General features: G+C 45.6%; 1 protein-coding gene across 1 annotated transcript; it reads left to right on the forward strand.

Annotated features, from left to right (window-relative positions):
* The first annotated feature begins 1263 nt into the window (after positions 1-1263).
* Positions 1264-12949, forward strand: GET1 (guided entry of tail-anchored proteins factor 1). Its single transcript, XM_054578484.1, has 5 exons — positions 1264-1447; positions 6345-6510; positions 7760-7827; positions 9249-9363; positions 10953-12949. Exons 1-5 carry the CDS (start codon positions 1346-1348, stop codon positions 11024-11026), a joined length of 525 nt encoding a protein of 174 aa, XP_054434459.1. The 5' UTR covers positions 1264-1345; the 3' UTR covers positions 11027-12949.
* Positions 12950-14721: the final 1772 nt, after the last annotated feature.

Below are 14721 nucleotides of genomic sequence, written 5' to 3' on the forward strand. Positions count from 1 at the left end.
GGTCAAATTCTTGCCTCACCAGGAATTGGTGATACTCCTCCCAGAGGTATATAATAGTGGGGGAGGGTGTGGTAGAGGTGGGGAACAGCTGAAACTCTCCTCCTTAGCCTGACAGTCAGTGACACGGGAGGAGCTGCCATCACTTTCCACGAGATGGTTTCTCTCGGTAAATTCTAAATGTCTAGTGAGGACGGGAGTCAGTGGCCAGGCTGCAGCTGTGGATGGTCCAGCTGGCATGGAGGACTACAGAGGAGATGCAGCTTCCAAGCCTGCCTTTAGTTTTGGTCCGTTCAGCATCACCTACCAGCCGAGATGCATTTCCATGGAACGAATTCACTTTACCGCTATTGAGAAGTTCTGCGTCACATGTTTTTTTGAAACAAATTTGTTCAACTACAGCTCCGTGATTTATTTTAATTAGGTTTTAGTTCTTTGACTCCAACCACGGCAGAAGAGGCAGATAGACATCTTTTATTTACTATATATAAGTGAATTGGAATTCTTTTCCTGTGATACTCCATCTTCACCTAAATGTAGGTTAACTAAAATGTAGATTACAGGCTGATCGTGCACACTGCTTTGTAATCAATACTTATTTTTCACTTATGCAGTTATGAAAATTGTTTAAATTTATTAGTTTAGTTTTGACGTGTAAAAATACATTTTACATATAACTATTTACAAAACATACTTGTTTTTACAGGTACCTGCCACTACAATGATGGTAGCTCTCTATTTCTAGAAAGGTTTACTTCATTTTTATTTTTCATCCTCACGTGAGGACTTTTTAAATTGCTTTTAGAGAAAGGACGGGAGAGAAACATCAGTGTGAGAGAGAAGCGTCAGCTGGTTGCCTCCTGTTCACACCCGAACTGGGGAACAAACCCACAATCCTGGCATGTGCCCTGACCAGAAATCGAACCAACTTTTCGGATACAGGATGATACTCCAATTAACTGAGCCACACTGGCCAGAGCTAGAAAGGTTTATTTTAAAATAAATAAAAGTGAGTCAGTTTAAATAAAGTATAGATTATGTTATAACACAAGTGATTTGCAGATACACACAAACCACAGACACTGCTGGCCGAACCACCGGAGTTTGGGAACTGGTCTCTCGGGATTAGTAGGAGCGGGTACCAGAAGGCTACGGAAGCCCGGAAGGCCAAAGAGGAAGCGTTAGCTAGAACCCAGGGGAAAAGACGGCCCGCTTCCTTGTTAGTGTGGCGCAGTGCGCAGGCGCAGTGGGCTGGGCCTCTCTGCGCAGGCGCGGGCGCGGGCGCTAGTGCTGGCGTGGTCCCCATGGAGCCGCTGTAGCTGAGCCCAAGCGGCTGGGAGAATCCGGAATGAGCTCTTCGGAGGCCGACCGCTGGGCGTGGCTGCTGGTACTCAGCTTTGTGTTTGGGTGCAATGTCCTCAGGATACTCCTCCCGTCCTTCTCCTCCTTCGTAAGTGGTTGCCTGTCAGGGGGTCTCAGACTGGCCGCCTGAGGGCCACATTCGGTCCGCAGAAGCGTCTTGGTTGGGACCTTCTCTGTTTTAAGAAATACATGCATGCGCGCGCGCGCGCGCGCACACACACACACACACACACACACACACACATAAACATAAATAAAAGATAAGAAAGAAATACCTGGCAACACTTGGCCATGTTTTCACGTGGCTGGGAAGTCTCCGTGCCCCGCTGCCATCCGCACTCACTTCCGTTATTTCCTGGTCTCTGGAGGCACACCGCAGCCGAGAGGGGGACAGTGCTTGCAGCAGCACGGTGTCCAGGGTTTGCCGCAGGCCTCGGCCTTCCTCGCGGGTAGTGCCAGCTGTGCCAGGCCCGGGGGAGACAGATCTAAGGGCGCAGGAGCCTTCATTCTCCGCGATGGGGCCGCGTAGTTGACATTGGCGATCGAGAATCTCAGTATCGAATGATGTTTTATTCAACCTGGAGTGATGGGCGCTGGGGAACATTGTTTTAACGGAGCGTTTTGCCAAGGCGATAGTACATTTCATCGTGCCCAGTTGTCACATTGCTGTGAGAGATGGATGTCACTCCATCTTCCTTTACCTCTCAGAGGAGTCTGACTCAGAAAGTCATGCTGCCATGACTGGGTTGGAACTTTGATCCTTGGTTTGTGACTTTTTTTTTTTTAGTTCTGCTCTTCTGCCTACTGGAGCTTGAATAGGGGCTCCGAGGCAAATTTGATTGGGAAGGTAGGTGTGCGGGGCGGGGAGAAACGGAAGGAGCCGTTCCCCGGGGAAGGGCGCCCTCTGTATGCGCACGGTGGAAGTGAGGGGCTGTCTCACCTGGACCAAGACCTCAAAGATTGGGTGCCCGGATGGCAGCACCATACTGGGAAAGTTCTCCCTGCTTATTGCTGGTGGCGCGGGGAAGCGGGGCTGGTATTTAAGACGAGGCAGGATTTCTACTTCTTTATGTTTATTCTACCAGTATTCATTGAGCGCTTTGTGTGTGTGTGTGTGTGTGTGTGTGTGTGTAAAGCTCTATTCTAGGGCTTTACTACACCCGTTGTTCCGAGGCACAGAGACTTCTTTCTTAGCCCTACATTCCCCGCTTCAGAATCTTACCTGATGCTGCCTAGGCTTTAAGATGATGTCCTGAGTCCTCACTGTTAGGGCGGTTGGTGACATGGGCTGTGAACGAATTCACAAGAGAAGTTCAGAGAGTCAAGTTTTTATTCACTCTCCGAGAAAGGAGAGGCGCTAGGTGTGGAGAGACACGCTGGCGCTGAGGGCCGGGGGCTTTGTGCTCTCACTGGTTTATAATCGGATTAAAAGGGCAGAGGTTGCTGTTATGTGGCCCCTGGGCTGTTGGGGGCGCTGTAACTGGAGGCTGCAGTTTGTTCCAGTGTTACCTTCTGCCTGTGGCTCTAGGGTAGTCACATGCTGTTCTTGCTTTCCAGTAATTTCCAGTCCTGGGGACAGAAGCTCAGAAGAGTAAAATGGGAGCCACGTTTAACAAGGTCATAGGCTTGCTAGGCAAATGGCGCCACAATAGCAAATAGGGTTGGCTTTGTCCTTTCTCTTAGCTTTGCACAAAAGGCCCTTGAAGAGCTTGCTCCTGCCCATCTACTTTTTAAAAAACTGTGGTAAGAAGCACACACACACACACACACACACACTATACCATTCTAACCCTTTTTTAGCGCACAGTTTAGTGGTGTTAAGCACATTCACATTGTTGTGCAGCTGTCACCACCATCCATTCAGCAGTTTTTTCATCTTCCTAAACTGAAACTCTGTCCCTATTAAATATTAACTCCCTTCCCCCCTCCTCCTGGCAGCCACCATTCTACTTTCTGTCTCTGTGAACTTGACCACTCTAAGTATCTCATATTAGTGGAATCATACAGGATTTGTCCTTTTGTCACTGGCTTACCTCGCTTAGCATAATGTCTTTAGGGTTCATCCTAGTTGTAGCATGTGTTAGGACTGCATTCCTTTTTTAGGGCCGAATATTAGGTCCATTGTATGTATGTACTACATTTTGTTTATCTGTTCATCTTTCGATGGACATTTGGGGTTGTTTCCACATTTTGGCTCTTGTGAGTAAGGCTGCTAGACTCTAGAAGGAGTGTCCAGTCTTTTGGTGTCTCAGGGCCACACTGGAAGAAGAGTTGTCTTGGGATACGTTAAATACATTGAGATACATAATCACAAAAAAACTCAATGTTTTAAGTAAATTTACAATTTTGTGTTGGGCAGCATTTACAGCCATCCTGGGCTGCACGTGGCCCGTGGGCCGCAGGTGGGACACCCCTGTTAGGGCATTGGTATACACATAATCTGTGTATCTGTTTTCAGTTTTTTGTTTTCTGTTTTTTTTGTAAATACCTGGAAGTGGAATTGCTGGGTCATATGGTAATTTCACATTTAATTTTTTGAGGAGCTGCTACTATTTTTCACAGCAGCTGTATCATTTACATTCTCACCAGTCTTGCACAGGAGGTGCAATTTCTCCACATCCTCTAACACTTGTCATTGTAGGTCGTTGCTTTGATAATAGCCATTCTAACAGGTGCAAAGTGGCGTATCATTGTGGTTTTGATTTGCATTTTTTCTAATGATTAGTGATGTTGAACATCATAGCATGTTCCTCTTAGCCATTTACCTCTCTTCTTCAGAGAAATGTCTATTCAGATTCTTTGCCCCTTATTAAATGGGGCACCAGGAACTGTCCCTCCGGGGGAAGGGCACCCTCTGTAGGCCCCCAGCAGCGGCGAGGGGCTGGTTTCCTTCTGCCTGCTTCTTTTATATACTGGATACTTGCTCCTTATTTGATACATGATTTGCAGATGTTGTCCTCCATCTCACTGGTTTCCTGTCCATCTTTCTTGTGGTACCATCTCTATTTTCCTATGTACCCCATCCCATTTCCTCTCATGTTGGAGCCACATTCAACTAATCTCAGTCGCCCAGAGGTTGTGTCTTATATTCCTCTATGAAAATTGTTTGTAATTTCTCATTAGCCGAAGGCGAAGTTGGAGTGTGTCTTTGGAGTCTGCCAGAAGCTATAAATAAGGTCTGTCATCGTTCCGGTCTCCTTCACCAAGCCCGCACCAAATACAGTCACAAGAGGTCATTGCTACAGTCTAGACATGGGCGAGCTTGTGCCCTATAAGGGCAGCTGTTTATGATGAAGGAGGATTGGGTTTGACCTTGGACCTGTGTCACAGCCTGCGTTTCTTCTTATGGGCTGTAGAAGCTTTCTAACCTCAAACCAGTTAGCTTTCTTAAACCTCTTCCCCCTTGGTTGTAGCACTCTTTGTCGGGATTGTCAGCGGGGTTCAAACGATCTGAAGCAGAGTACAGCCCCCATTGTTGGTGTTCAAAACAGGGAAGAGCAATAAAGCAGTCTGTGCTGCCTAGTCACGGGGTTTGTCCTGCGGGTTGGTGACAAGCTGTAAGGAACTCCCTGATTCCGCCAGTAAAATGCTGCTCCTTTACTACCGAGAGGCTGAGCCACCAGAGGCTGAGCCACCGCAGGCCCTGGACTGGGGCCCAAGAAGGAAAGCCTCCCTATGAGAAAACAGTTGATCAGGAATGGGCCACGCCCCTGTACTTCAGACTGTGACCTTCTTCCAGTGTTTGTGACGTTTTCTGTCCACCCAGAAGCAAGGGAGGGCTGCACTACCTACCAGCTGGGCAGCTGGCTGGTCCCCAGGCCGGAGGCCCTTGAGGATACTAGAGTCAGGAATCCTCTGCCCAGCCAAGTCTTCCAAGATCGCGAGAGAGGATTTCAGCCAAGTACCAGGGTGGGGTGCGTGCTTGGATAAGAACACCGCAGTCCTTGGTGTTGACTTGGAATTTTCCTGAGGTTCTTTCATTTTTCGCTTCAAGCTAGTCTTGGGACACAGGGGTGACACAGCCTTGATCATGTAGTAGGAGATCTAGGACATTCTTTAGTCAAAGGCGGCCAGGGGGTGGGGGGTGGTCCAGGACTCTCCCTGCGGGCACCCGCTCTGCGCAGGCGCCCCAGGACTGGCGTGGCAGAGGGCTGGGAGAGGGGCTCCTGAGCGGTGTGTACTGCGCAGGCGCCCCGGGAATGCCACCGTGGAGGGCGGACTGAGAGTGCCAGCAAGCCGCACGCAATGCGCAGGCGCGCCAGGCCGGACGGTGCGAAAATGGGCTCCCGTTCCCCTCAATGTGTTCATTTTATTTGATCAGTCCTTTATGACTACTCTCCCGTCGCCACCGCCTCTCCGCGGTGGATGCCCTCCTGCCCCACTTGAACTCTTAATACCGTGTTCGGCTGGGTACCCTCTTCTTACCGCGCATGCGCCCCTCAGCGGCTGGCCCTGATTCCCTTATCAGGCTGCCCTTTCTAGGAGACCCCCACGTCACTACGCGCCGCTCTGTCCACCCTCCTGCCCCCTCCCTGCCCGGGTGTCCCTGTGCGGGAAGGCCCTCCGCACTGCGCTTGGACTCTGCGTCCTCATCACTGGCACTCTGCACCCCCCTCCTGCTTTGCCTACCTACTATAGGACCGAATTCTTTAGGGAGGGGAGAAGATGCATGGTCCGTATGCCCGAATGGCAGCTCTGGGGATGGAAATAGTTTTTATTTTGTCATTAAAATTTTACAGTTGCAGTGAAAGATACATACCCTTGTACCATGGCAACCCATTGGCATGTCTTTGAATAGCGATTCAAATGGGAGGGAGTTTTTGTGGTTGTAGGGAGCAGAACCAGGACAAGGCAGCGGAGGCGGGCTGTCTAGGCAAAGGGCAGCTGGCCCACGTGAGAGAGGCAGCCGGTAAGGTGGTGCCACGGGGGAGCGAGAAGGTTCCCCGAAGCGGGGCGGCTCTGATCGCAGCTGTCCACCCCACCAGATGTCCAGGGCGCTGCAGAAGGACGCAGAGCAGGAGTCTCAGATGAGAGCCGAGATCCAGGACATGAAGCAGGAGCTCTCCACTGTCAACATGATGGACGAGTTCGCCAGATACGCCAGGCTGGAAAGAAAGATCAACAAGATGACAGATAAGCTCAAAACCCACGGTACTGTTCCCAGTTGTAGTTTGGAAAGCTTCATAAGAGCTGATTCACAGAGAAATCTGTATATAAAGATTCATAGAATATATTCTTGGATGTTCTAAATGGTGATATAAACTTTTAAGTTGTCCAGAAGAACCTTAATAATAATTATTACTTTTTCTTTACTTGCTGGTGAACCTTTGCTTTCCAAACACAGGAACCATCCAGGATACTCTTAGAGTTTCTTTAGAGCCAACTTGTTAGGTTGTCATTTTCAAATTCAACACTTTTCTGAGAGAAGCCTAGAAAAAAACCTCAGAGTAGACTCTCAGGGCTTTCTTGTTCCACACTCTATCTAGAGGGTGCCCAGCAGTGTCCTTACCCGAGCATAGACTCAGGCAAGGGCTCAGGTCTTACTCATTTTTATTATGTTTGCCACTGCCCCTGGTGGCCTGCTGTGATGAAGACGGCCTTCAGAGGGCAGCCCGTGTGCTGAGCGTGTGCACAGTGAGGGAACTGTCTCATGGCTAGTAAAACACTCACAGGGGCCTGCCCAGGCCCGAGGCAAACTAGACTCCGCTCATGGGTTAGTGTACAGTGTACAGTGGGAAATCATGGAAGGACATTTAGTCCTGTGGGTAAATGCGTTGTAAAAAGAATCTGACTTTGCCCCGCCTGGCGTGGCTCTGTGGATTGAGTGCCAGCCTGCGAACCACAGGGTCATCAGATCGATTCTCAGTCAGGGCATGTGCCAGGGTTGTGGGCCAGGTCCCCAGTAGGGGGTGTGTGAGAGGCAACCACACATGGATGTTTTGCTCCCTCTCTTTCTCCCTCCCTTCTCCTGTGTCTAAAAATAAAATAAATAAAATCTTTAAGGAAGAAAAAAATTTTTTAAGACAACCTGAAAGCTATTCAACTAAGTCAGAGATTATTTTTTAAAGATTTATTTTTTTATATTTAGAGAGAAGGGAAGGGAGGGAGAAAGACAGGGAGAGAAATATCAATGTGTGGTTGCCTCTCGTGTGCCTTCTACTGGGGACCTGGCCCGCAACCCAGGCATGTGCTGTAACTGGGAATCAAACCAGCGACCCGTTGGTTCCCAGGCCAGTGCTCAATCCACTGAGCCACACCAGCCAGGACAAGACATTGTATTTTATATCTACATGTGTATTTAGAAAATATTTTGTGAGAGGAAATGACATTTCTGTGTAGTTGACTATTTTCTTCCCTTCTTATGACTGATACAATCATTTCATCCTGTTTTTCCTTTCAGTGAAATCACGGACAGCTCAGTTGGCCAAGATAAAATGGGTTATGAGTGTTGCTTTCTACGTACTGCAAGTAAGTGTCCTGTTGTGTCGCTAGGGTCTTTCAAGCTGGTGATGGACTTTGCTCCAGATCCATTTGGCCCCTGCAGTCCAGGTCTGGGAATTCAGGTTTTTCACCTTTAGCTGCTGTGCTGTCTGGCCAGCATGTAACTCTGAACACTGTGACTGTATAAGTTAGACTCAAAGAAAGCCTTTCTCTTGACTAGAACTGTTAAAGATGGGGTATAGTAAGTGTTGAATACGTTGATCCCAAGGCACTGTCGCTTTGATGGGAGATGGGCTTCTCAGGGACTAGACTTAAGTCAGAGGCCCTCTTTTAGGTCTCCTCCTTTGAGTGGCATATTCAGATCACCAGGGGGGTAGGAGACAACTCGGGGGAGGCTGTTAGGGAAGGGAGGGAGGGGAAAGCAGTGCTTCTCTACCCATTTTAACTCTCACGGAGGGCCCTTCTGCACACAGGCTCCAGCACTCAAGTGTGGGCGGGATTTTAGAGGTGTAAGATCACTTTCTTACTAAAAAGGTGTATTTAGCACAGTCTGGCTACTTAAAGGAGATATTCAATGAGAAAAGAACACCTGTGTTATGGGAGATCTTGGTTAATTTATCAGCTGATTTAATAGTCTATACAGTTGACCCTCAAACAGCATGGGTTTGAACTGTGTGTCCACTTATATGTGAATTGAAAAAATATATATTGGAAAAATTTTTGGAGATTTCAGACACTGTGACCAAAAAAGCCCTGACTGGTGTGGCTCAGCTGGGCATTGTCCTGCAAGCCAAAAGTTTGTTGGTTCAGTTCCCAGTCGGGGCACATGCCCAGTTGGGGTGTGTAGGGGAGGCAACCAATTGATGCTGCTCTCTCACGTTGATGTTTCTTTCCTTCTCTTACTCCCTGCCTGCCTCTCTCTCTCAAAATTAATAAAATCTTAAAAAAAAAAAACCCTCACAGATGAACCGTATAGCCTAGAAATATCAAAGATGTTAAGAAAAAGATAGGTCATGAATGCATAAAATATATGTACATATTTTTTCTTCCTTATGATTTTTTTACATAGCATTTCTTTTCTCTAGCTCACTTTTTTGTAAGAACACAGTTTATGATACATATAACATATAAAATATGTGTTAATCAACTATTTATGTTATTGGTAAGGCTTCCCATCAATAGTAGGCTATTAGGGTTAACATTTTGGGGGAGTCAGAAGTTACACTGGGATTTTTGACTGTGTGGGTTGGTACCCCTAACCCCTGTGTTGTTCAAGGGTCAACTGTATATGTTATCGGCAGCTGTTGGCTGCAAGGCCTGGGTTGACAGGGCTTGAAGTCACTGATGTAGAGAGTTTCCTTAGTTTGTTTTCATGTTTCCTCATCTTCCTGGGATGATTGGTTGCATGCGTGGCGGGTCCTGCCCACTCACCAGCAGTGTCTTTGCAGGCCGCCCTGATGGTCTCCCTCATTTGGAAGTATTATTCTGTTCCTGTGGCCGTGGTGCCCAGTAAGTGGATAACTCCGCTAGACCGCCTGGTAGCATTTCCCACTAGAGTAGCAGGTAAGAGTTTCCTGGAAAACGCAGTGGGAGCGTATGGAGAGGCCTAGGAGGAGTGTGGGGGGATTAAGTATGACCGACATCGTCCTCATTGTCCATTTCACCAGGGAGCAGTGTTTGTGTCTGAACCTTGCAAGGCTTGCAGCGAGGAAACAGCGATCTAAGAGAGGTCCTTTGTCTAGTGTCACCAGAATGTTAATTAGCAGAGCCAGAATTCAGCCCAGGTCTGCTTCAGGATTCTAAGCCCGATACTTGCAGGTAGCCCATGTCGTCAAACACCATGTCTAGTTCCCAAATTCTGTCATCTCTCTTTTTTTTTTTTTAAGATTTTATTTATTTTTAGAGAGGGAAAGAAACATCAGTGTGTGGTTGTGGTTGCATTTTGCACCCCTCCTGCTGGGGACCTGGCCTGCAGTCCAGGCCTGTGCCCTGCATTGGGAATCGAACCAGCAACCCTTCGTTACACAGGCAGGCACTCAGTCCACTGAGCCACACCAGCCAGGGCTAATCCCTTGTTAATTCCTCTGTGTAGCGAGAGCACTTAGGGCTCTCAGCTGTTATTTTTGAAAGATAATTTCTTTTGGATGTTAAAAGTAGTACATGTCATTGTAGAATGACTAAAAATACAAGACCAATAAAAAAGAACTCATAAGCTATGAATAGCCACTCTTAATATTGTGGTATATGTTTTCCAGTCTTTTTTTTCTATTTATTTTTATACAGGAGTGGGCAAAAGTAGGTTTACACAGGTGAGTATGTGAAGCACAGTGTTTATTCTTGTATTATTATTTATTGTATTATATATTTTTCCAGATGAACAACTGTAAACCTACTTTTGCCCACCCCTGTGTAGTTAAGGTGGTCTAATTTTTGTCCCTTTTTACTTTATATTGTAAACCTTCTCCTGTATCAATAAACTTCTCTTTATTAAGAAATTTTGAATAGTTCTTCATTTGGATGTGTCGTAATTGACTCATTTCCCTGGTAAAGGATATTTATTTAGGTCCTAACTGTTTCTACCAAGAATAATGCGGCAGCACGCGACCCTGTCAGCCAGCCTTTGGCTGTGATTTGCGATAATGCTGGGGGTGAACTGTGGCCTTCAAAGGGACGGCGGTTTCAAAGGCTTCCAGTTTAGCCGTGCTCGCCTTCCTCCTCCCGCTCCCTTTACTGACGCCTCAGCCTGGAGCCTGTCTTCCTGTCTCTCATTTATCGGTGTGCCAGGCATGGTGGGGGTAAACAATGCTTCATTTATAAAGCTTTTCTGAGAAGGGCGAACCAAACAGTCTCACAGAGGGGTCTTGCAGTCTCTTAGTATCTTCAATAATAAAGCATATTTCTCTGGCAGGGAGGAGGGATTCAGACCAGTGCTCATTGTTCTGTATCATTCCCGCTTAGGAAAGAAGGCAGTCCTGTGAACTCTTAGAAAGTCTGGTGAATTTGAGCCCATGAAATACAAACTTTGTTTTAGCCCATCACGGCTCCAAGATAATGGAACTATTCTTATTCCCTCTAAGTTAAAGGTAGCAGGAGCAGGGAGTGTGGGCCGAACTCTTGGCATGCTTCCTGACGTTGGATTTCTTCATTTTTAGGTGGCGTTGGAATTACCTGTTGGATTTTAGTCTGTAACAAAGTTGTGGCTATTGTGCTTCATCCTTTCAGCTGAGAAAGAAGATGAGTGCAGCTCTGATACTTTTACAAATGGATTTTCGGTTAAAAATCTGACTTAACTGTTTTATTTTATTTAATTTTAAAGAAAAGTGCACAGGTTATTTTGTTGAATGTGCTTGTTCTTGGATTTTATGTGAGATTCTTGTAAGAATTACGATTTGTACGCTGGTCATTGAGCCAGCAGCATAGTAGCAGATTTGTGATAAGAAATATGTGGCATTACGGGCAGCTACCTGTTGTTACTCATGATTTGCACTCTTAGCATGTTTTAAAAAGGTCACATTGCCAATTGGAAAGTCAAAATTTTCTAATAACTTAAGTACTTTAAACACTTCATGTTATTTTTTAACTCAGGTTAGAAAGCAACTTAGTTTAGTATCACTGCTGGGATCCGAAAGCTTGTTTTTAATATGTCCTGCAGCTGCTAAAGAGCAACACTAACTGACGGTGCCTGCGCTTCTCCCGTTCAGCACGTCCCTGCTGCGCAGGCCTGGGTAGAGGATTAGCCTCTTGTTTGACGCAGTTAATTTTTCATTTCCATGTTTTGTAATTGTATTCATGAAACCATAATGCATTGTTTTGTGCTTGATTTCTGTGTTTTGTATTTAAAGCATTTCAAATGAAGTGTATTTTATAAGCATTTAATATTTATGCTCCATACGATGGAACAAAGTTAAAAAACTAAGTGGGAAGCCTGATGAATTAATTTATGGATATATGTTTGGCCCATAAAGTATAATTCTGCTAAATACTTTTTAAAAACACTTTTTTTCTAATTAAACTCTTTGCACGTGCTTGTACGACTTCCTTTTTCGCGGCCACTTATTTGCTGTGACCAAGCTGTAGCCGACAAGTGGCAGAGGGCTGTAGCTGTTACAGTGGTCCACAGCACGGGTAGAGCTAAATTCCATCCCTAGGTTTGATTTTTTAAATTCTTGTTTATTCTGTTACGGTCGTCCCGGTTTCCCCCGCTTTGTCCTCCTCTGCCCAGCCCAGCCTCCGCTCCCCCAGTCAGTGCCCACGCGGTTCCCTCGTTCTGAAAAGATCATATTTGTATCCTTGTGCCCCCTACTGATCCAATAAGGAGCTCGTTAGGATTTCTGCGGGTTGTACCAGGAAAGGACAACGTGCTGTGTTGCTTCGTTTATCGTCACCAGAGCGCGTTTCAGGTGGCCCTGATCATTCAGACGTACCCGGCAGCGAGTTGACGTGCCTTTAAGGAAGGATGCAGCGCAGGGAACGCGGCCATGTTTCTAGGAGACCGCGTTGTGAGGACTCAGTCCCACACAGGGTACATCCTGGCCACACGGGATGAGAAGCCAACCTGAGGGGCAGATGGCAGCAGCACCAGGAAGTCGCAGGGCCCCGGAGAGGCCACGGTGCGGTGCCGTCTGCAGCGAGCTGCGGGGCGGGCCGTGCAGCCGACGGCTGGGCCGCCAGGTGCGCGCGCCCAGGGACGCGCTTAGAACACTAATCCGAGCACGTCTCGCGGACAGGGCCCTGGTTCACCTCCTAAGGATACATTTTGTCAGTTCAGACTGCAATTTTGATAGCTCTCACTGAGGCTAGAGGAAGAGACTTACAGTTGTTCACAGCTGTTAACGCTTTCTACATATATTAGGAGTTAATGAAGATCACAGTAAATAGGGGAAATTTAAATGTCTCATTTCACATCATTGTGGTTTTTCAAAAACTATTTGTTTTTCAATGAATAAATAACTATGGTACCGATTTCAAAAGATACAGAAAGGGATGCAGTGAAAAGTGTATCTTCTGACCCTTTACTGTTACGTTGTCCAATTTTCCAGTTTTCCACTGTTACCAGTTTCTTATAGATTCTTCCAATGATATTCCGTACATTTATGAATATTGATATGTGTGCTTTTAAAATAAAATTCTTTTTTAATTATAAAAGAAGTACCTGAAAATATTACTGTTTGCTGCCTTTTTCTTTCTTTTTACTCCTACTTGGAACGTATAGAAAGGGAGCAAGGAAGCAAGGTCTCCCATGATTCCACAGAACTGGGATGACTGGTATTAATATTTGTGTATTTATGTTTATTTATGGAGAGCTACAAGCTTTGTTTCTATTAAAAAATACAGGGCATAGCTTATAGCTTTCCATGAACAGAGACATCTATTTGATTTAAAATATCCAAAGCTCTCTTCATGCCAATTGTGTTTGCTTTCTATTGAATAGTTACAGTAAATCAAGCAGGGAGGTTTTTTTACATACAAATAGATAATCTTTTTTGGTTTGGGGTTAATACAACGCTTCAGTTGCCAGCACAACTGGGGGAAATGCTGGTCAGCTAGTTTCCTCTCCCCCGACCTGGCCATGCTCTCTGGGCTCCCGTGGTTTTTCTTACACATTCGCAGCGCGACACGAGGACAGTGTGTGCGCATGCTGACCTTCCCCTCCAATCTCCTTACATTGTAGCGGACCTTTGAGATTGTTTACAAAGCCTTCTCTTGACCACCTTAGATGATTGCAGTGTCTCCTTTTCTTAGTCTGAACATTGTAATATCTATGCGACTGATTTGTCAGCTGATTTGTATTTGCTGTTGTGTGGTTTTGTTCCTGCTGTTTTAGATACGTTTTATATGATAAAGCATTTTCTTTCCCACAATGCTGAAAGTGCCTTTAGGATCAGAGATGTTTCTTAGGCTTTTTTTTTTTTTTTACACCCCTCCTAGCATGTCCTCATTCAATACCCTGCAATTTTTTTTTTTTTTTTTTTTTGGAGTGGATCAGTTTACTAAGTGAAATGCTTTGAAACATAACATGCAAAAAATTGTCTAATATGTTACCTTGGGTTGATACATAGACTGATTTAAGCAGTGGTTTCCACAAATTCCACTCCATGATCACATCAAGTAATTAGTTTGTGTGCTTGTGTGTGTGTGATTAATACCTGCATCTCGAAATGATGAACCATTTTTAGCCGGGCTTCTTGGGATAGATTTGCTCACATTGAGATATATGGGGGGAAATGTTATATTTGCTCAATGGATGAACCGTTACCCTTCGCTATAAATGAAGGTGATAAACAGTTTAGCTTTTGAATATAGAATGGTCTGTTTAATTCTATGTATTTTTGGTAAAGTTTCTTTTTGGTCCTTGGTGCCTTAATTTCTTCTGTCTGATTTTCAGGAAAAGACAGAGTTATGGATGAAACTGGTATTAGAGATCTTGTTGGTAGATAGGATCTTGCTGAGACAAGCTTAACCAGTGACTGAGTTGTTTGGGCAGAAGTAGGATTGGTTGAGAGTTCTTGGCATGGACTTAAAGTTGAGCTTTGGGGTTCTTAAAGTCATTATAAATTGCCATCAATTGTTTTGTTGTGGCTGAACCTTTTAGGGATGGTGGTCTGTAATCCCATTTATGTTTGCCAACACTGCTCCAATTCCATTTTGAAGCATTTTGTTCAAGCTTGAAAGAACCAGAATTATTTTTTCTTTTTCTCTGGTTTTGTCTATATAAGTGGTCTGAAGACTTGCAGAGTCAGAAAGTTTTGGCTGTCTCATTTTTCAGTACCCAGTAAGATTTAATTTAAAAAAATCACACAGCAGTTTCCCACTAGGGCCACATCTGCCTTTTACATATGCTGAGTATATTTTCTTTATAGTTGTGTTGTTGCCAAATAACAGCTATTAGGAGAATTTTCTAGGGTGCTGTTCTCTTCTAAG

Source organism: Pteronotus mesoamericanus, unplaced genomic scaffold (assembly GCF_021234165.1).
Source record: "Pteronotus mesoamericanus isolate MK-2021 breed Mesoamerican mustached bat unplaced genomic scaffold, CSHL_Meso_final contig_116, whole genome shotgun sequence".
NCBI lineage: Eukaryota > Metazoa > Chordata > Mammalia > Chiroptera > Mormoopidae > Pteronotus > Pteronotus mesoamericanus.

Excerpts from the sequence above, each read along its gene's own strand:
- GET1 (XM_054578484.1), top strand. The coding sequence starts at position 1,346 with ATGAGCTCTTCGGAGGCCGACCGCTGGGCGTGGCTGCTGGTACTCAGC. Across the intron at positions 1,448-6,344 it reads TCCCGTCCTTCTCCTCCTTC|ATGTCCAGGGCGCTGCAGAA; the intron begins GTAAGTGGTTGC and ends CCACCCCACCAG. Across the intron at positions 7,828-9,248 it reads TTGCTTTCTACGTACTGCAA|GCCGCCCTGATGGTCTCCCT; the intron begins GTAAGTGTCCTG and ends GTGTCTTTGCAG.